The 22848-nt window shown below is 29.8% G+C and overlaps 6 protein-coding genes across 6 annotated transcripts; 4 read left to right on the top strand and 2 right to left on the bottom strand.

Annotated features, from left to right (window-relative positions):
• Positions 1-3099: 3099 nt before the first annotated feature.
• Positions 3100-5043, bottom strand: GO595_009457 (cytoplasmic heat shock protein 70; the record flags this gene model as incomplete). Its single annotated transcript, XM_067923144.1, has 1 exon — positions 3100-5043. The coding sequence occupies one exon, from the start codon at positions 5041-5043 to the stop codon at positions 3100-3102; it is 1944 nt and encodes a 647-aa protein (XP_067770459.1).
• Positions 5044-6178: 1135 nt separating this feature from the next.
• On the top strand, positions 6179-6814 carry GO595_009456 (La domain containing protein; the record flags this gene model as incomplete). Its single annotated transcript, XM_067923143.1, has 1 exon — positions 6179-6814. One exon carries the CDS (start codon positions 6179-6181, stop codon positions 6812-6814), a length of 636 nt encoding a protein of 211 aa, XP_067770458.1.
• Positions 6815-8896: 2082 nt separating this feature from the next.
• GO595_009455 (WASH complex subunit 7) lies at positions 8897-14203 on the top strand (the record flags this gene model as incomplete). The annotated part of the gene is made up of 2 exons (XM_067923142.1): positions 8897-12237; positions 13018-14203. 2 exons carry the CDS (start codon positions 8897-8899, stop codon positions 14201-14203), a joined length of 4527 nt encoding a protein of 1508 aa, XP_067770457.1.
• A 1931-nt stretch (positions 14204-16134) lies between these two features.
• GO595_009454 (uncharacterized protein) lies at positions 16135-16464 on the bottom strand (the record flags this gene model as incomplete). The annotated part of the gene is made up of 1 exon (XM_067923141.1): positions 16135-16464. The coding sequence occupies one exon, from the start codon at positions 16462-16464 to the stop codon at positions 16135-16137; it is 330 nt and encodes a 109-aa protein (XP_067770456.1).
• A 726-nt stretch (positions 16465-17190) lies between these two features.
• Positions 17191-18615, top strand: GO595_009453 (AGC family protein kinase; the record flags this gene model as incomplete). Its single annotated transcript, XM_067923140.1, has 1 exon — positions 17191-18615. The coding sequence occupies one exon, from the start codon at positions 17191-17193 to the stop codon at positions 18613-18615; it is 1425 nt and encodes a 474-aa protein (XP_067770455.1).
• A 3508-nt stretch (positions 18616-22123) lies between these two features.
• GO595_009452 (uncharacterized protein) lies at positions 22124-22792 on the top strand (the record flags this gene model as incomplete). Its single annotated transcript, XM_067923139.1, has 1 exon — positions 22124-22792. The coding sequence occupies one exon, from the start codon at positions 22124-22126 to the stop codon at positions 22790-22792; it is 669 nt and encodes a 222-aa protein (XP_067770454.1).
• Between the last annotated feature and the right edge of the window lie 56 nt (positions 22793-22848).

Below are 22848 nucleotides of genomic sequence, written 5' to 3'. Positions count from 1 at the left end.
TTAGATGTGATTTTTTTCGGTTTCAAAATATAAAATTGATTTAAATATTGAAAATAATTACCTAATACATATTTAAAATATCAATTTATTGTAACTAACATAAAATAAACAAAAACAATGTTGACGTTATTAATGTTTTCTTCTTTCTTAAGAAGTATTTTAAATATTTCAGTTTGATCATATTGCGAAGCCAATAAAAGTGCGGTATCAAATTTAATAATTAAATTCCAAATTATTTTTTAAAACCCAAAATTTTTAATATCGATTTTGTGTAATGCATACGAATATCTTTAAGTTTAAGTTAATTCCTTCTTGTTCTATAAGAAATTGAACAATTCCTATATAACCTTTTATAGTTGCTATCATTAAAGATGTTCTAAATAATTTAATAAAATTCCAAATATTATTTTAAAATATCAAAACATTAAAACATATTTTAATACAAACAAATTAATATTTTTAGCATTAATATCAATCCCTTCTTGTTTAATAATACTGAACAAGTTCAATTCTAATGCAAAAACTAAAATGTTTTTCGGAATTTGATTATGTTCAAGAAAATATTCGACAAGATATAAATTACCTGTTTTTGCTGTTACATTAATTATATATTCATCGAATTTGATTTCTTCTTCTAAAAATGAAAGAATTTCATAATTACCAATATTAATACATTGATAAATTTGTTCTTGGAATTTAATATCAGTTAATGTTTGTGTGTTACTTATATAATATCCAAAGTTTTTAAATGGAATTTTGTTTGTAATTACATATGTTAATAAATGTTGTTGATTGTTTTGATCTAGTTTTTCGATTTTGTTTTCATAAATATATTTAAAGATGTCATTTCGATGAAATTTAATTGCTATTTCATAAACATCGTCAAATGTCGAATGATTTTGTTCACATAAATAAATAATTTCAAGATTTCCACCTGCAATTGCATATTTACCTGTATTTTCAACTTTTGCGTTGTTCAATAATAAATATTTAAAACATTGAATTGCTCCAAAAAATGCAGCAAAATCAATTAATGTAACATTTTCTTTGTTAATAAATGAATATCGTGCATAAAGTGATGGTTTAATGATTTGATTAAAATCGAAATCTTCTTGTGTTGATATTTCTTGAAGTTTCTCTATATCATCATTTCGAATGATTTTTGATATTTCATTCGGATTAACTCCTTCTTTAACTAATTGCTTATGAAGTTCCCAATCATTCTTTGATAATTTTTCATAATTATTTTTAAATTCTTCATTGAATGAATCTTTAGAATCGTTTTTCTTGTTTTCTTCTTCTGTTTTATAATGTGCAAAATAATTGGTATTAAAGTTTTTGGTAATATTTATATTAATTAATTCGTTTTCAATCATTTTTTCAATGATATAATATGTCTCTTGTGTATTAAATTCTGATATATAATTAGTAAAAATTTCAATAATTTTTGGATTATTGTGAAGAATTGCTTCTTCTTGTGTTTGAATTTCTTGTAAAAAATTGAAATATGTTTGGATTGATTCTCTTTGAGATGAAAATGCTAAATAAATTAAAACAATTATACAATAATTAAATGTGAAAGGAATATCTTTGTCAAAAAAATTCATTGTTTTTGCGACAGAAATTTCAAAGTTTTTTTCTGTGAGATTAAATATAACCTGTTCTAAAAAAATCAACTTTTGCATATATATAGATTGGCTTTTGATTGATGCATTATTTGCCTCATTTTCTAATTCAAGTGTTTGTGTGCTTTCAGTCATTAAAATGTAACTTTTTTAATTCCTTGATTATAAATAAACGATATGTATCGTCCTCTCGAAATTTATTTCGAAAGGTTTTGAGCAGTTTACATTTTTCATTATCTGATTTCTACAAGGTACAAAACAAAATTAAATCCAAAGATATCAACAAAATTTCAGAGAACACATTTTGTCAAAAAACAAAAACAGACAAATATATAAAATCTATCAAGATAAAAATTCATCAAATTTCACAAAAACATCTGGAATAATGACATGCAAAGCTAATTTAATTCTCAACGTGGTAACTATTGGAGCACTACTTATAGCTTTAATTATTTTTAGCAAGTTTGTTATAATATCGAAGACTTCGATACCAAAGGAAATTGAGAAAGAAAGAGACCTAGTACTCATAAATTTAGTAGCATAAACGATTATTTCTGGATTAATAATATTTATTTATCATGAAGTTAGTTAAGTGGTTCAAATCTAAAAGGCAAAAATCAACTTGACTCAATAATTTCCAGCTCCATTATTTTGTTTGTTACTATTCTTTTATTCTTGGACTTGCATTTCAAGGTCAATATGTATATCAAAGATACTTAAATTGTGGTTTCAATAATTCTCAAATTTGCATTGTGATGTCAACATGTTTTTCATTTCTTCGATAATAATTTATTTCTTTTTACCTGATACTAAAAACAAAGAAATCAATACATGTAAACAAAGTTACTTACATGCAGTTAAACTTATTTTTTATCATATCCAACAATCCAAAGAATTGGCGCTTGTTTTACTTATCGATATTCTTTATAATACATTTGTTTTACACACCCCGCGTTGGTTACTTACCTGAAAAAGAAGAAAATAAACGCGATCACATCAGAATTTGGAATTTTGTTTAAAATTTGTAAAAATAATTAATTAAATTATCACTAAGTTCCGAAATTTTAAGCAAAAAATCTTTAAAATATACTGATTTTATTAGCAAACGAACGGAATCAAAAAAAGATTTCATCTTGAAGTAACATCTCAAATGTTCATTAATAATAATCTTCATTTAAATCTGTTAATTATTAAATAAAACAATATTTTGTGCAAAATCATAATTGCCAAATCCTTAATGATATATTTTAGCTGATGACTAAAACCAATAAATCTAAAACAAACATTTCAAATACATAAACTGGTTCAAATAATTCGGCATTAATAAACTTGTCAATTTTGACATGTCTACAAAATAATCATTCTCAATTTTCAATACTTTATATATATATATAAATTTATTGCGCTGTTTCTTATAAAAAAACAAGAAAAAATATTTTAATTTAATTTATGATTTATTTCATTTCAATAACATTTAATCGACTTCTTCAACTCGTGGTCCTGATGAATGTCCACTATTTGCTGATGCTCCACTTCCTCCTTGCATGTTCGCGCCTGGCATTCCGCCTTGTGCGCCGCCTGCTGCATGTTGATAAGCTGATTGCATAATTGGCATCAGTTTGCCTTCGAGTTCCTTCTGCTTCGCTTCGATTGTTGCGACGTCTGCGTCTTGGTTAGACTCGATCCATGCGAGTGTGTCATTGATTTCCTTGTTAATTGTGTCCTTGTCTGATTGTGACAATGCGTTAGCGAACTGCTCTTGATTTAATGAGTTGCGTACGCCGAAGCAGTATCCTTCGAGTGCGTTCTTCGCTTCCACTTTCTTACGCACTTCTTCATCTTGTGCTTTGTACTTCTCTGCGTCTGCAACCATTTTGTCGATATCTGCTTGTGAAAGACGTCCTTTCTCATTCTTAATCGTGATCTTCTTCACGTTACCTGTCGACTTATCTTGTGCAGAAACATTCATAATACCATCTGCGTTAACATCGAATGTAACTTCAATCTGTGGAACACCGCGTGGTGCTGGTGGAATGCCTGTTAAATCGAATGTACCAAGCAAGTTGTTGTCGCGTGTTCGTGAACGTTCTCCTTCATAAACTTTGATTGTAACTGCCGGTTGGTTATCGGAGAACGTTGTGAAGACATTTGACTTCTTGCATGGGATTGTTGTGTTACGTGGAATTAAGACAGTCATAATTTCACCTGCTGTTTCGATACCTAATGAAAGTGGTGCAACATCTAACAATAAGATATCTTTGATTTCTTCATGTGTATCGCCTTTGATAATTGCTGCTTGAACTGCTGCACCATATGCAACTGCTTCATCCGGATCAACACCACGACATGGCTGCTTACCGTTGAAGAAGTCTTGTAACAATTGTTGAACACGTGGAATACGCGATGAACCACCAACTAACACTATATCTGTGACATCTGACTTCGACATGTTCGCATCCCTTAATACTTGTGCGACTGGATTCATTGTTGACCTGAAAAGTTCATCATTTAAGTTCTCGAACATTGCACGTGAAATGTTATCCATGAAGTCGTGGCCTTCATATAATGAATCGCAAACAATTGATGCGGATGTGGCTGTGGATAATGTTCTCTTAGCACGTTCGCATGCTGTTCTTAATGTACGGAGTGCACGTGGTGATTGTCTTAAGTCACATTTGAACTTCTTTTGGAAACGATCTGCAAAGTAATTAACCATACGATTATCAAAATCTTCACCGCCAAGATGTGTATCGCCTGCTGTGGCACGAACTTCGAACATGCCGCCATCAATATCAAGTAACGAAACATCAAATGTACCGCCGCCAAGATCGAAGATAAGAACATGACGTTCGTTATCAGATTTTTCGTTAAGACCAAATGCAATAGCAGCGGCTGTTGGTTCGTTGATGATACGAAGAACATTTAATCCGGCAATAACGCCTGCATCTTTTGTGGCTTGACGTTGACCATCGTTGAAATAGGCTGGAACTGTAACAACAGCATCAGTAACTTTGTTAGAAAGTTGGCTTTCAGCGATTTCCTTCATTTTGCCTAAGACCATAGCTGAGATTTCTTCTGGATAGAATTGTTTGGTTTCACCCTTCCATTGAACTTGAATCCTTGGACGATCTGCATCGCCACGAACAACCTTAAATGGCCAATGTTGCATATCTTTTTGAACAACTGGATCACTAAACTTACGGCCAATCATACGCTTGGCATCAAATACTGTATTTGTTGGATTCATGGCTGCTTGGTTCTTTGCAGCATCACCAACAAGACGTTCATCTTCGGTGAATGCAACATAAGATGGTGTTGTACGATTACCCATATCATTTGCTATAATATCGACACGACCGTGCCTGAAGACACCGACACAACTATAAGTTGTACCAAGATCAATACCAATTGCTGACATAATAAAAAAATGATCTTATGAAGGCATTTTTTGGTTGAGCATTTAATGATTCAATTTAAATATCCGACCATTTAAAGTATTGAAATATTAACGGTTTCCATGATAATGATAAAAAATAAAAAGTTTAATTAACTATATAAATATTTTTACTTAAATGTTGAAATATATATTTGTTTGTTTTATTTAAAATTGATTTTAATAATTTGATTTTTCAAAATAATATTTGGAAATTATTCAAATTATTTTGGAAAGCACTTATGTATATTGACACATCATAAATTGTATAAATGTTCATTCAAATTACTTATCTTTTCGCATGTTGGTGTTTTTTTCATGAGCAAACAACTACTGATATCATTATATTTGTTGTTCTTGTAATTGTTTGAGTATTTCTTCGATTCTTTGCTTTATTGGCCAAGTTCTTTTTTCTTATTCTTTTCCAACTTTTCCATCTCATCATCCAATCTCTCTATGCAAATTGTTTTTGTTTTCTTGTGCTTCAGCCAAAATGTCTTTCCGAGCTTCAACTTCTCGAATTTGTAATATTAAATTATATTAAATTATTTGTAATATCATTTTCAAGGATTTTGATATTTAGGAAAATTTTGGTCGCTTCGTCTGTATTCCATTCTATTTCAAATCGAGTTACTTCTTCACGCATTTTAACAATATTAAATTGAAGGCCATCTGATTGATTTGACCTTTGTATATATGTTTCTTTAAGTTTCTTTAAATCTTTAGTATACTTTTTACCTATCGTAAATTGGATGCTTTTTTCAGCTTGCTGAATTTTTTTTGATTCCATGTTAATTTTTTAGTGTTATACATTATACGTGGTTTATTAAATTCAGCAATTAATTAACTTGAAGATTTTGATGTGATATATTCGTTGTTGCTTTTATTTTGTGTTATTTTGATTTTAAACCTCTTGGAGCATATCATTTTGCGATAAAGGCCTAGAGGAAAATTTTTTGTCGACAATAGGGTGTTGATAAGTATTTCGTATTTGTAATTTTTGTATTATTGAGAAAATCTTTTCTTCCAATAATACTAAAATTAGGTCTCGTTTGTTTTTCTCGATTTATTTAAGCAATTTAAAAAAAAATTCAAAAGTGAAGTGAAAAAAAGAAAAAAAATGATAAAGAGACTTGGATCACTTTTCGCTTTAGACAAAGAAGCAGAAGGTAAAAGCGATGACTTTGAAATGACAGACATAATGCAATCAGCTAAGGACCAGATTGAATTTTATCTTTGTAACACAAATCTTGATAATGATGAATTTATGCGAGAACAAGTTTTAAAAACCAAAGACCGTTATGTTAATGTTAATGTTTTTATGAATTGCAAACGAATCAAACAAATTGGTATCACTTCAGATGATCTTTTGTTAGCATGCTCACATTCACATTTCCTTGAAGTTGATATGAACAATCAAAGAATTAGATCTAAAGTACCATATTCAAAAGATGTTAGGAGGAAATTTCGATCTGTTAGAGTATGTGGTTTAAACAAAGATATAACTGTCGATAATCTTTATGACATCTTTATAGCTGAGGCAGAAGAGCCAGAAAGTATAATATTCCAATATACACTAAATGATGATGGAGATAGGATATTTACTGGATCAGCAATTGTTGTTTTCTTTAGTGAAGCTGCAGCTGATCAAGCACTGGCGGCTCCACTCTATGATGGAGACAAGAAGCTTTCTCTAGAAATCCTTGGCGATTACAAAAAGAAGAGGAACATCCAAACAAAAAGGAGTAATTTGTAATACTAATTTAGGATATACAAATATTTTTATATTTTGAATAAAATAATAATCATGATTTTTTCACAATTCCAATAAGACTTGTTTTTAATTAATAAAGAGAGTGAGAAAAGTTCATTCAATATAAAAAGATGTTATTTGCACATGGAGAGAATCAAATTACATCGTTTATATATGTAAAATAAAAGCACCGCTTACCCCAGAAAGCACGAAATTATATGTAAACCTTATTTTTATGATGTTAGTGATGAAAATTTGTTGACATTAATGTTTCAAAATATTTTTTTGATGCAATGAAATTAATTTCAAAAAATTAGTGCAAACTATTAATGAATTAGTATTTCATTTAAAATTTCATGAAAAACAAAAATGGAAAATGATTTTTATTTGTTGAGACAAATTAATAAACGGCCATCGGTTTGGTCTTTTTCAGTGCAATAGCATTCAATTGAACCACCAAGCCAAAACACAAAATTTTCATCAAATGAAAACAAATAATATAAAATATTTATCTACCCTTGAAACACTACAAAGCATAATCTATAATTTGTGTGAATCAAATATTGAAGCTTCAGTTGAAAATATTTTGAATATTTTTGATGATGAAAATCCACAAACATTTATTCATGTTATATGTCAATTAGTATTTTCTTCCTTCTTTTCACAAAAGGGAGTACCAAATGTTCTGATAACTTTTTTAAAATCCATTCAAGAAAAGAAAAACATTGTATTTGATTTTAGGGATGATATTCTTTCCACACTAAATTTTGCTTATAAGCCACAAGAATCACGATATCTTTTAGAGGCGATGATAGAAGAAAAGATGATTGATCCCATAAATGTCAAATCATTAAAAACATGTTATTTTGTACATTATTTAACAGATGAACATTATGAAAAATATGGTGACTATAGTCGAAAAATTGAAAACTTAAGAAAAGACAATTGGGCATTACATAAACAATTAATACATGAAGGTGTAAATCCCAATGAATTAGCGAAAGTAATTCGAAATGATAACATTGAAAAACTTCAAGAAATGACATCGCAAAATGAATTTGATTTTAATCAAAAGATTGATCCATCATTATATGAACGATTTTCATTAGTCAATGAAAAGCCAATTTCATTAGCAGATTATGCAGCTTTTTTTGGATCTATTAAATGTTTTAAATATTTATTATTAAATGGTTCTGATGTAAGTTCAACAGGCCCTTATGCAGCTGCTGGTGGAAATCTTGGGATAATTCATTTATGTGAACAAGAAAAAGTTGATTTTAATGATTCGATTGAAGTATGTATAGAATATCATCGAAATGATATAATTAGATATCTATTTGAGAATAAGCCAAATATATTTAAACCTGAAGATATTAATAAATATGGAAAGAAATGTATAATATATTATAATTATGAAATTTTAGCATTTTTAATAGATAATGGTTTAATATATAATGATGATTTATTAAATGAATCGGCAAAAATTGGTAATTTGTATTTGTTTTTATATTTTTATCATACAAAACAATTACCAAAAGATATTTTATATAATTCCATTTATTCAAGAAATTTTGAGTTTTTCAAGTATTTAATTGAAAAAATTAAAATAGATATTAAAGCTACTAATATTTTTTGTTTTATTTTAAAGTTTATTTTATATATGTTATATTTCTATGTAATGTTTGGAATTTATTTGTTTGTTTTGAACCTGCAATAATTTCAGCTTCTTCAATTGGTAATTTCAACGTTATGAAATATATTTTAAAATTCATTAACCAAGTAATTTTTTGATGATTAATTTAGATAAGATATTATAATATTTTAGAAAAATCATAACCACACAATGGGTTACAAGTTCATTTTTGGAAATATTGTCACTTTTTAGCAAAATAAGAAATCTGATTTTTTTACGTAAAGAAATAAGATTTTTACCATTAATGATTAAAACATATCATATGATTTGATTTGTCTCCAGTCATTTTATTTGAATTATATTCTTAACTTCGTTATGATGCAACCTGAGTTAATCTTTTTCTCCTTTATTGTTTATCTGAATTTTTCTGAGGTTAACCGCACTTCGTAACGATGGATCAACCGGAAACACCAACAGAGCAACCTGAGGAACCAGTAGAACAACCCGAAGCACCAGTAGAACCACCACCACCAGAAGTTCCAGCTGATGTACCAATCCCATCACCTCTTCCAATCTCTTCAGAGACTACTACAACTCAATGGGAATTTCTCTTTCCTGTCATCGAGAAAGAATCATTTACCAAAGTTTCCCAAAATGTACGTGAGGATTTATCCACATTTTTAACCCAATTTTCCGAAAAACTTGAAAATTTATATGAAGCTATTGATCAAAACCCTTGCCGTACATGGGGTGTTTCTTCCTCACCTGTAAGTCTTCACTACCCATATCCAACTGAGAGAACTATTGATCAATTTTTCGAAGAACATGATGATGATATCATATATCCAATCAAATTATTAACCCAGTTTATTGATTATATCAACAAAGCCGAGAAGAAGGCCAAGGAAGAGTACTACTCAGAGATCTCTGTTTTTGGTGAAACAGCAGAACCAATTGTTCCACCACATGATAGTCTTATGAACAATGATTGTGATATTCCTGCTGGTCAATTAGAAGAACTCACTTCGAAGATCCTTCCAATGCTTAAATCGTTAGCCAGTTTCTTACCCGAATACTTTTCAGTTGGTCAACGATTTATTGAATACATCTTATTTTTATATTCACCTGAGAATCCATTATACAATGATTATTTCCAGTCTACTGTCCTCTCATCTGCTTTTTCAGCGCTTGGTCGTTTTCTTAAATTATTATATATTCTTACAACATTAATTAATGAAAATCCTACATTAATTACTGGATGGACAGAATATCGGAAGATGATGATTACGATACGCAAAGATCCGTCTGGCTTTGGCGTTACTGAAGATGACTTATCATATGCTGAGCCGATCATTAATCAAATTCATCGAATTGTTTTTGGCGGGGATTTACTTCAATTATTTTTCAATGCAATTGAGAAGTTTATTCCTATCGCACCGAAATTATTTTCTCAAATGCTTGAACGTTATTTAGAAAATGAAATTATCTTTTATACCAAGCGATCAAAGAATGTTGAATTTTGTGAGCATGATGATGAGATTTGTGATATTACATTATTATTACATTTTTTAACATTATTTAAACCTAACATTAAACCAAAGATCATCTCAAATATCTTTTCAACATATCAAATCATACCAATCGTAAAGTTATATCATTATGCATTATTCTCACAAATAATGTATATGAGAGAGAATATGACAAAATTATTATTACAAGTTATAGGTGTTAATGAACATAAATCATCAAACCAAAAGTTATTACAACAACTTAATGCCACTAATTCAACATTAGGACAATTATGTATGAAGTTATTTACAATGTTTAGTAGTTGGCAAAGTCGATGTCAAAACAATATCATTGAAGGAATTGAGTTATGTTATTTCATACGTAGTTCTATATGTCGTACAGCTGATTTACATCAATCATTTGATAAACCAATAGGTAAAACAAGCATTGAACATATTGGTAGAATGATTGAGTTATTAAAAGCGGTACAACATACGTTCTTCTTAAATCAATCAGCTATATCACATAACTTACCAAAAGTTGTTGATACTATTGTCCAAATATTTCATACACAACTTAAAAGTACTGCACAAACTATGAAAAAGAAACAATATCGATCAATTCGATCACGCGCAAGTAATTTAACAAAACTTGCATATCATTGTGTACGATTTATATCAAGTTCATATAGTGCACCATGTTTAGAAATTATTTCTGATTTGTTTTCATCGAAGCCATTAAATGGATTAGGTTTTACACGTAATGATATCATCCAAAACTTACGAAAGATTAATTTGTTACAAAATTGTAATGAATATATTGATGATGCATGTAATTGTTCATATTTAATTGATTCCATTGATAACTTCCGATACTTTTTAAAGGCAATTATATCAGCTCCAAGACGTATTATCTTTTTAGCGCAAGCAATGAATGATGTTGCAGATATGGTTAAGAAGAATAATGAATTATATTTAACATTTGAGAAAATATTCATTGAAATGATACGAAAAGAATTCATATCACCAATCTTAAGTCAAATTGAAACAGAATTACGTTTTCATACACATGAACATTTATCAGTATCAGAACGAAATCCATTAAAGAAACAATTTTCTGATTTCGATAAATTCTTAACAATTCCACCATTCCGTATAATGACACGATTTATAGATATCCAATATGAAGCAAGTTATTATTTCACGCAAACATTTTATAAAGAGACTTCAGTATCACCACAAGTTTGGGAAACATATACAGAGATGGCAAATATGGCCAATGAATTATATGGAATTAATGTTTTAGATTGTCATTTACCAGGCTCTATGATGCAACAAGATATTGATGTATTAGAGATCATGCGTAATATTAATGTCTTTGTTTCATGTTATAATTATGACTTAAATTCACAAGTCTTTATTCAACGTGCTGAAGGTTCACATTATATATCAATTGTAGGTATTCCTCATATCTTTTCTTCATATAGATCTCATGGTATAGGTATAATGAATACAACTGTTGATTTCACGTATCGCTTTTTAAGAACGAAATTTAATATATTTTCGAAGTTTTTATTCGATGAAAATGTTAAAAGTCGATTAATTAATGATATTTCTTGGTTCGAAACACATAAAGAAGAAGTCAATGGTTTATGGCCTTATAAACGAGCAGAGAAATTTGTTACTGATATGAAACGATTTGCAGAAAATGCACAAAGTCCATCGCCATTAGATAAGTTCCGTGTGTTAATTACAGAGATCGGGAATGCATTAGGATTTGTTCGTATGGTTAAAAATGGTGGAACACGATACTTAAATAAGGCGAATGATTTTGTATATGATGAAGATGAAAGTTTATCATTTTATGAATTTGCTAAAGAAGTCCAATTACCAGATGCTACAATGGATGCAACTAAACGACTTGATTCGATTGTCGGAAAGTTAAAGGAATTGTTCAATAGTAATGATAGCTTCTTTAAGATGCTCGTCGATGTATTCGCTGGTCCTTTCCGTGATAAGAATAATACACATTTACATAACTTCTTTGCAATAATTCCATCATTGACTTTGTCTTATATCGATCATATAATGCAATTAAAAGATAAGGCAATGATCGAAAATAAGAACTCATCTTATAGCGATGATGGTTTCCCACTTGGAATCGCTTACATATTAAAGTTGTTGGCACAGGATGAGGTGTTCGATACATTGCATTGGTTCGATTCTTTGAAACAACATACAAATGAACAAATAGAAGACGTCAAAAATAACGCAAATAAATCGGCGTTCTTCATTAAAAAAGGCTCTGGAAATAAGGCACAAACTCAAAAGTTGGCGCTGCAATTGATCCAAAAACAATCAAAAGAATATCAGTTGTTGGAAACAACAGTGCACTCGGCAAGAATTCTATTTAACTAATAATAAACAAAAAGTAAATGAATTCTGTCTTCGATTTATTTTTTTATTTTAAATGTGGAAACATAAAAATATTTTACAGGATGCACGAAAATTATAAAATTTTGGAATTTTCTGCAATAAATTTGTTGTAGATCATGAAAAGTGGCAAATAAAGAACTATGAAAAACAAAGTGCACTTTGATTGAATTTATACTGAAAATCTTAATGAAAAAGTAAATGAATTCTGTTTTCTATTTATTTATATGTTTTTTAAATGTGAAAATTTCCAATAAAAAATAAAAACCTTTCACAGGAGGTGCCAAAATTATAAAATTTCGAAATTTTCTTCATTAAATTTGATGTTTGAACATGAAAAATGGCAGTTGTACTAAATAAAGATTTGTTGAATTATGAAAAATAAAGCATAATTATCAAATTAAGTGCTTGATAAGATTTATGTTGAAAATAAATTAATGCGCATATTTGTCGAAATCAGTAAATTAGTTGTAAATGAAATGACATTTTCGGTTTGTGAGGTCACTCTTAACGGTTCATTGGACGATAAATAAAACGATAAAACAATTTAAAGGGTTTATCTCAATTGTTAGAATGCTTAAAAGCATTTCACACTCAAGAGGAATAGCAAGGAAGATTCTACAGGTCGGAAGCACGCACCAAGTGTCGGTGTTCGATACGCCAACAGATATAGTCGCTCATTGCCCTTCATTAGCTGAACGATTTCCTTTTCATCTTGATGCTTTCCTTTATCAATCACCTCCTAGTCCAGAACGTGTTATTGAATCGCATAAGAAGATGTGCGCTCTTCTTGCAAAAGAATCTGGTGCTAGAGTATGGACTGTACGTGAAATATTATCTCAAATGTCAGAAGAAAAATTAAGGTCCTTACTTCTTGACTCAGCAGATTGTAAGTTTGAGATTTCTCCTAACGCTAAATTAGATAATCTTTCAAAGAAGATGTCACGAAATTATTTTGACTATTCTCTCTCAAAACTTAACAAAGATAATCTCATTGACTTACTCATGTTACACCCAACAGTAACAATCAAAATAGATCAATCAAGTACAGGATTTAGTGCAACAACGATTCCAGTATCTCCACTTTCTAATTTTATGTTTACTAGAGATCAACAAATTACTACCGCAAAAGGAGTTGTCATGGGTCGCTTTGCAGCTCCACAACGTTCTTTCGAAAACATATTGATGAAACATGTATGGAATCAACTTGGAATAACACCAATTGGACAAATATATACACCAGGCGTACTTGAAGGAGGTGACTTCATTCCTCTTGGTAGAGAATTAGCTTTACTCGGAGTTGGATTACGTACAAATATGGTTGCTGCAAGACAATTAATGCGCGAAGATTTGGTTGGTACAGAACGATTTGTCATTGTTGAAGATGTACGAGATCTTAGTAGTCAAAGAACTCATCTTGATACGATTTTCTCACCACTTGATGATCAAGTTTGTATTTGTTTAGACAAAGTTGCACAAGATGATCCAAGGTACATACGTATTGTTCATGAGTTTGTTAGAAGAGATGGTCAATATGTTCAAGAATTGCAGATGCCATTTGGTAAATGGTTAAGAAATCAAGGATATACAATTGTAATGGCTTCACTTGATCAACAAAAAGATTATTTCATGAATAACTTACAACTTGGTAGAGATGTTTATGGACATGTTAAGATTCTTGCAATTAATCCTGAAGTTGAAAGAACACTTAAAAGTCATGGTTTTAATGGCAACATTGTTTACGCTGACTTAAGTGAAATGACGGCAATGTATGGGGGTGTTCACTCCTTAACACAAGTTCTTCGTTCACATAATTAAAAAATTGATTTGATTAAATGGGGTGCCCCATGTAAATAATTGAATTTTTGAATGCACTTTGATGTTGTAACATCAAATCAAATGACAAAAGAGTTTCCATACGAAACTTTGTTTAGATTTGCATTTCCTGAATGGGAAGGCCCGATTCCGCCATTAGATTCTAGTTCACATAATTTTGAAGATATTCAATTTTTGTCTGATGATGAAAATCGAATTTTTTCTGGGAAAATAATATGGGAAATTATATCTAATGATTCTATTTCAAACTTAGAATATAACAAAGTGCCTAAAATTCAACCAATTGAAACAATAACACAAATTAGATTTCATTTAGAAAATGAAGTAGAGCCTATAAATATGGATCCTTATTTAACTAATGTATTATTTGATGAAACATGTATCCATTTTTTACCGAATTCTTCATGGGTTTTTTCTATGGAACCAGATTTTTGTTCCAATATTGAATTTTTTGACCCAATCATTGGCGTATGGTTTAATAACACAGAATCATATCAAAAATCGGAAGTCATATATCCAATTTCTAGTATTACAAACACTAATAATATTCAACAATGGTTTAATATATTCATTTCCATATATGACGAAATCCAAAAAAACAATTCATTAAAATGGATAAATTTAATCGAAATGAAACATATTCGGATACTTGGGCAAATGCATTTAAAATCATTATCATATAATGTCACTGAATCATTAATAATAAAAGAAGACATAGAAAGACAACTAATGGAATTACGGAATGAAATCTATAAAATCTCAAAAGAAGAATTTAATATATTATCACCATATGAAGTTAGTAATATATTATTTAATACATTACATTTACAAATTCCAAATGAGTTCTTACAAAAGAATAATCCAATATCAATTAATAGTCGTCATCAAGTCATTACACATCATCGTAACTTTGCTCCAACAAGTTTTCAATTCATATCAAAGATTCAACATCCAATAATACCATTAATATTACGATATCGAACATTACAAAAAATATCATCGAATTGGTTAAACTTCAATGAATATTGTGACAATGATTGTAATTTACATCCATTTTTCCATCCTTGTTCAACATCAACAGGACGAATATCGATAACGTCACCGAATCTTCAAAACATTCCAACAAACACTGAAATTAATATACGAAAATTATTTTTTCCAATTAATTCTAATTATATATTAATATCATTAGATTATTCACAACTTGAATTACGTATCTTAGCACATTATGTCGAAGATAATAAATTAACAGAACTATGTAATAATTTACAAATCGATGTTCATTCACATATTGCTATGCTGATATATAATTTGAATGACATTAATGAAGTTACTAAAGAACAAAGAAAAGAAGCTAAACAAGCTGTGTATGCAACAATATATGGAAAAAGTTGGACAAAAGATGGAAATGAAAAAGGGCAAAAATTAAGTTCTTTATTAAAGACATTTCCAAACATCAAAAAATTTGTTGAAAAAATTACTTCTCAAGTTACGAAAGATGGATATGTTAAAACGTTATGTGGGAAAAGAAGAATATTACCAAACATTAAAAGTAATTCATCATTCGAACGAAAACGAGATCAAAGAATTGCCATCAATACATTAATCCAAGGAAGCGCAGCAGATTTTGTTAAGTTTGCGTTGATTCATATTTTAGATAACATCAATGAAATTGAACCATTATTACAATTACATGACGAATGGTTATTCCAAACAGAAGTTATGTCTGATGCTAATGAATTTAATGAGTTGTTAAATCAAATAACAAATTATGCAAATTGTTCATCAATGTTAGGATTAAAGATACCGATTCCGAGTAAAATCAAATACGGCCCAACGTACGGTGAGCTCAATGAAACATATTACTGACTTTATTAACAAACATTTTATATCGGTATCAAAGAATTGAAAAGTCAGAAATAACTCTCTTCGAACGCGTTGAAATCATTTGAAAAAAAGAAGTCCTCGAGGAGGTCGATTTCAACTTCTTCTGAATTCTCGTTAAATATCGGGGTGATTTGTGATGGTTCTGTCTTCATTGGGAGCGATGTCTTTGCGATGCATGGCATGCTGGTTGCGTGCGTGATGGCATTTTGGCTTCTGACCTTATTCTTGCTTTTCAATAATTTGATGTCGGTCAAATTTCCTTTGTTGTCGAGCTCGTAATACGATGACGTGCCGTCCTGATTACACACGGAGATCCACTTTGCTTTGACGTGGTATGTTGGCCTTCCTGCTTTCATTGATGTGAAGTGGTCCCAAATGCTTTTGGTGATGCCGTTTGACATTCAAATCAAAAATTTTGCATTCAATTTTGACGGGCATTCAATATTTCAGAGGAAATCATGTCAGGCGGAAAGGGCAAAAAAAACATTTAATTTTATTTATGTGTTTGATGATTATATGTATTGTTATTAGAAAAATTGGATTAAATTCGATGTTACGCAAAATGAATCAAATTAAATTAATATCGAAATTGATTTACATGTGATAATTCAAAATCAGAAATCATTATAATTTCAAATATTATAAAATGTTGTTAGTGAATTGAATAATTATTTATAACAAATTAAATACAAAATTATACATTTTTTAAAAAATCAAATAAATTATTTCAAAATTATCAAATCAATTAATTTTTACATTTTCATAAATTTTACTTAAAAGGCGCTTTAAAAATATAATATTTATAAATATCAATTTGCATTTTAACTTATTAATTTCAATTTCAAAATTATATTTTAATTTTTTATGAAATCTTGAATTAGAATTTGTGTTACTTCAAAGTACAGTTTTCGAAAAACAGTACAATTGAAATTATTTTCACTTTGTTTTCGCTCTTTGTTTCAATTCTATTTTCTTTCTGCCACTTATCGTAAAATATTACATTCAAAAACTAAAACAATTCAAAAATTTGCACTGACCATTTAACCACTCAAATCCAATAACCGTTTAATTTTACAGATCTGATGACTTGGTTTGATCAACTCTTTGGGCGATTTAACCAAGAAAATATCCTTCAACATGGTCCGGTTACTGTCTCAACGGATCCGTTTCATCCATCTCGAGAGACGTTAGTCAAAGTGGAGCTTGTGAAACATTTCATAGAAACATATTATGAAAATCTCATCAAAGAGAACGAAGAAAAAAGTAAATCTTTACAACAGACAGATAATCGTAGCAACAACAGCCTATCACAGATTGAATATGCGGAGAAGATGTCAAATATTCTTAGGGAGCAACGAAGGAAACTTAGTCAAGATCAATTCCGACGTATCCGACAGATTGGACGTGGTGCGTTTGCTGATGTTTGGCTAGTGAAAGACATAATTACAAAGAATCATTATGCGATGAAGATATTAAAAAAAAGTGAACTTGTCGCGAAGAAACAAATCTACAACACCATATCCGAGAGAGATGTTTTAACATCATCAGATACAAATACTAATCCATGGATTGTTGAATTAATTCATTCATTCCAAGATGAAAATCACTTATATTTTGTTATGGAATATTTACCTGGTGGAGATATGATGAATTTGTTAATCAAACGTGGTACCCTAACTGAATCAGAAGCACGATTTTATTTGGCGGAAACATTGTTAGCAATACATAGCGTACATGAGTCTGGTTTCATTCACCGCGACATTAAACCCGACAATTTGTTGTTCACAAAAACAGGGCACATCAAACTAACCGACTTTGGTCTATCGGCAAAATCCGACGGTTATCCCGATACGTACATGCAGCACGTTAAGTACGCGAATGACATCTTTTTACGGAAGGATTCAATGAACCAACGGAAGGCATTATATTCGACAGTCGGAACACCGGATTATATTGCTCCTGAAATACTCCTGAAGAAGCCATATGACCAAAGTGTGGACTATTGGAGTTTCGGTATCATATTATATGAAGTATTGTTCGGGTCTCCGCCATTCATGGCTAACACAGCACGCGAAACTGCGATAAATATTGTCAAGTGGAGAGAAACTTTGAAATTTCCAGCAAATACAAATGTCAGCTTAAACGCAATTAAGTTGATCCAAAGGTTGTTATGTTCGAAGGAATATCGGTTTAACTACGAACAAATCAAAGAACACCCGTTTTTTGAGGGAATCGATTTCGATCATATTCGGGAAATGGTACCGCCAATAGTCCCAAAGTTAAACGGCGATTGGGACACTTCGAACTTCGACGAGTTTGTCCCACGCGAAGATACGCCCGAAATAGAACAAAACCAAATAATTAATATGGCGTTCATCGGATTCAGATATACCAAAAAGAACTACGCGCACACGCTGCCGATAATGAGGACGGACAAGGACAGAAAGAAAAAGAAAGAGAAGAAAATGACAATGGACGACGAACATATGTACAGAACTTTAAAGTAAAATTTGTTAATGAATAAATAGAAATTTGTTATACGTTTATACGTTTTTAGTTTCTCTCAGCTCGAAAAGAGCAAATTGCGGCATATAGTGAAAGTAAAGAGAAGTTTGAGTGATTCGATCTGTGAAATTGACGCTGTGGCTGTGCGAATTTGGTTATAGAAGTTTGAGTGATTATATTTGTGGCGTAAGTACTGTGTGAATGTGAATTTGGTTATAGAAGTTTGAGTGATTATATTTGTGGCGTAAGTACTGTGTGAATGTGAATTTGGTTATAGAAGTTTGTGTGATTATATTTGTGGCGTAAGTACTGTGTGAATGTGAATTTGGTTATAGAAGTTTGTGTGATTATATTTGTGGCGTAAGTACTGTGTGAATGTGAATTTGGTTATAGAAGTTTGAGTGATTATATTTGTGGCGTAAGTACTGTGTGAATGTGAATTTGGTTATAGAAGTTTGTGTGATTATATTTGTGGCGTAAGTACTATGTGGCTGCTGGTGAATGCGAATTTGGTGCAAGCTGCTGTTTGATTATAGAGAAATTTGAGTTGTGATTTGATTTGTGGTGAAATTGACGCTGTGGATTTGCTGTTTGAAAGTGAGTTTACCATGAATTTGCTAACGTATATTTTACAATGGGATTGCCGTTTAGAAAGAGATGTGCGAAGAAACATTAATTCGTGCATTTGTTTTCACTTTAGATGTTGTTCACCCTGCTTTCGGAATCCAAGATTTTATTGATTATGCAAAAACAAATTCAAAAAAAACTTTTATTCCTATCAATGCAAACGATTATCTTGAGTCATCAGGAAGATCATTCAAAGGGGGAAAAAAGCATCAAACTCATAGTATAGTTAAAGGAATTTCCGGAAAAATCGAAACAGAAATTTCAAAAGTTAGGGATCATAAAAAGAAAATCCAAATGATGTTAGAAAAAAAGCAAACTCGAGGTAACTCGTCATTAGCTGCAACTCGCGTTACTGAGGAAAATCAACTTTATGAAGGAAAAGCAGACATTGTATTTTGTATTATTGGATTTCCCTATGTTCCAAAACAACTCAAACGAATGTGCAAAGTGATTAACATATCAGCGTTTATCGCAGTACATAAGCAATCAAACGAGATAAATAAAGAAGAACCAATTATTCGTCGCTCGAAACAAATATCCAAAAAGACTTTCATCAAAGGAAGCGAACTTGATTCGATCTTTAATGCAAACACATTTCCTCCTCTAAGATGGAATTCATTACAATCCACATGTGATCCATCAATTGTTTTTAGTGAAATCGAGAATGTAGCAACAACTAACGAAGCTTGGAAATCACTTCAGCATTATATTTCACTCATTACTGATTGTAGAAATAGATATTTCAATTCAATTGGCAATTCAACTTTCCATATAATCCCACAGATTTTACAGTGCATGGCTGATTTAGAAGAGTTTCATAAGCAAAATGACGAAAGTCCCATTAAAAATATGTTGTGTTACCTTCAATCCAATAATTGGGAAACCGTTAGTGTCCGATCAAAACCGTCACCGATAGACAAAATATTTTTAAACGGCCGCTCAAATCTTCACAAAACTTACATTTACACAAATACAGGAAAACCATTTACCTATTATAATAAAGTTGCTGAACAATATTATTGGATACTATATCCAATTGTAAAATGGAAATTAAAAGAAGAAAACTATAAAATTTCGAAATTATTATTTAAATTTTACCATGATTTTGAAAATTTTCGTGCTTCAGCAGGCCATAGATATGAGCTAATGATCTCCAATTTGAACAAAAAAATGAAACTTGGATACCCATCAAATTTTAATGAGTGGAAATTATTCCAATATACCATCGAGTATAAACATATCACAGAAGCCTTAAAAGAAATTGATAAAGACAATTACATTTTTGATACATTTTTGGAAGAACCTGCTGGTGTATTATGGATTTTAGTAATTCCATCAATCACCAGATTTGTTGGTAGGCCAAAAGTAACATTTTTTATGCCTCCAACAAGCGAAGGCGCCACAGATTTTATGAGTATGAAAGAACCAGAAAAAACAGAAAATGATAAAAAACAACGAAATTTTGTCTTGACAACGAATTTTGATGTTGACCAAATATTTCCATCTTTTTTAAAGCAATTAGAAACAGAAAAACATTTTTATAAACTTCCAATGAAATATAACAAAACAATTGAATACAATTATCCATATTATATTGAGAATGGAATTAGAGTTAATATAAAAAGAAGTATAATTAATGAGTTATATTCTTTTTCATATGAAATTACATTAAAAAACAAAAAAATTCAATCGACAAAAGATTCAATTAATGTTTATATTAAAGATCCAAAAATGAATTTATATTTTAAAGAAAATGATTTTACTATTTTAATAAATAATTTTTCACTTGTATATAATTTTATAAACTTAAATTTGACATCAAATAATAAAAAATATATAATAAGTAATGGAAATTTCATATGTGAAATAAATGAAATAAAAATTATAATTACTAAAAAAGGAGAAATTGGAAAATATGATCAAAATAAATGGATTTGGATTGACTTAAATGGTGATACATGTATTAAAGGAACAAATAATTTAGAATACACAAAAACAAAACAAATTTTAGTAAAAAATTTCGATACAAAAACAAAACAAATTATTCGCGATGATGAATATATACATATTTATATTAATAAAGATGAAAGTAGAACAATAATAATTACAGATAATATTAAAATTCATCAATATAAAAATTATTGTACATATGAAATTTATAATTTTCCAATTATTACATATAAATCTAATGAATATATTTTTTCTTTTAATAAATATAAATTTGTTTTAGATAAACAAAAAATTTCTGTTAACGATTCATTAATAGAATATAAAAATAAAATAATTGATATGAATTTAAAGAATGATAAAACTCTTTCATTAACATTTGATTGTTGTCAAATTAAATCAAATGAAAAAATATTTTTCGCTAATAAATCAGGTGTACAATCGTTTGGTATATTAGCAAATTTAAATCCAAAGAGAAAAACAAATTTTGTCGAATCTAAATGGGGTAAAATTCAGCCATTTAAAGATACAATGAATGAACAACAAATGAATTTAATTCTTTCTGACTTGACGCCAAGATTCTTTGCTGTTCGTTCTGATTTATCATCAACAGAATTTGTTCATGAGAATTTCTTTATGAACAAAACACGAAATTTAACACAAAAGAATAAAGAATTTATATTATTAAATCAAAAGTTTAATATAATTACGACTCATGATATAAAAACATTAAATAATAATAAAGCATATTTAAAACATGATTTTATTGATAAAATTACACGTAATAATATATTGCGGAAATTACAAATACCAAAATCTTCTTCGAGAAGAAAAAGAAATTTGGATGAAGCAAAAGAAGATGTAAATCAAATTTTATCGGATCAAATAGAATTTAATCTGTTTTTTCATGATCTGAGAGAAAAAATACAACAAATAATGAAAGAAAATGAAAAAGTTTACTTAGAGGAAATAAACCCTAAAGTAGAACCTCCTGAAATTATTCGAGTTCCAGTGCTTACACCTGAGCCAAGACTACAAATCGCTCAAAGTCAAATGAACTTCGTCAAGCGCAATAAACCATTGAATTATTGGCTATCGCCCGAATCCGAATTCGTTGTTCTTCCAGAATGTAAAAAATGTCTCCCAAAGCCAATCCCAAAGAGTGCAAAGCTTTATGATATGCCTGACCCTAATGTTAGAATGGATAAACCTCCAAAAGATCCTGTATCATTCAGACCAACAAAAATGATTATTTCTCCAAGAAGACCAGCTGATTTAGGATTTTATAAAACTGAGGTATCACGACCACAGACAACATCAAAACAAGATTATGTTGATTTTGGTGATGTAAAATTAGGAAAAAAAGCACATGCACAATTCATATTAACAAATATAGGAAAAGCACCTTTAAAATATAGCTTCTCAAAGCCAAAAAATACTTCTGTTAGAGTTCTAACAGTGCCTGGAATAGTGGCACCAGGACTTAAACTTAAGATTAAGTTGGAAATTGAACCAAAGAAAATCGGTGAAATAGACACGTATTTCTTATTGATTTCAAATCAAGGAGAAATGAAAATTCCTGTTTATGGAAATGTTATTAAATAATAAATTTGTAATAAAAATTAGTGTTATTAAATTCTTCATAAAAGTTTAAAATCATG

The sequence above is a fragment of the Histomonas meleagridis genome (genome assembly GCF_020186115.1).
Source record: "Histomonas meleagridis strain 2922-C6/04-10x chromosome Unknown contig_9, whole genome shotgun sequence".
NCBI lineage: Eukaryota > Parabasalia > Tritrichomonadida > Dientamoebidae > Histomonas > Histomonas meleagridis.
Note: the sequence above shows the minus strand (reverse complement) of the source record. Positions and strands in the feature narration are given on the sequence as shown.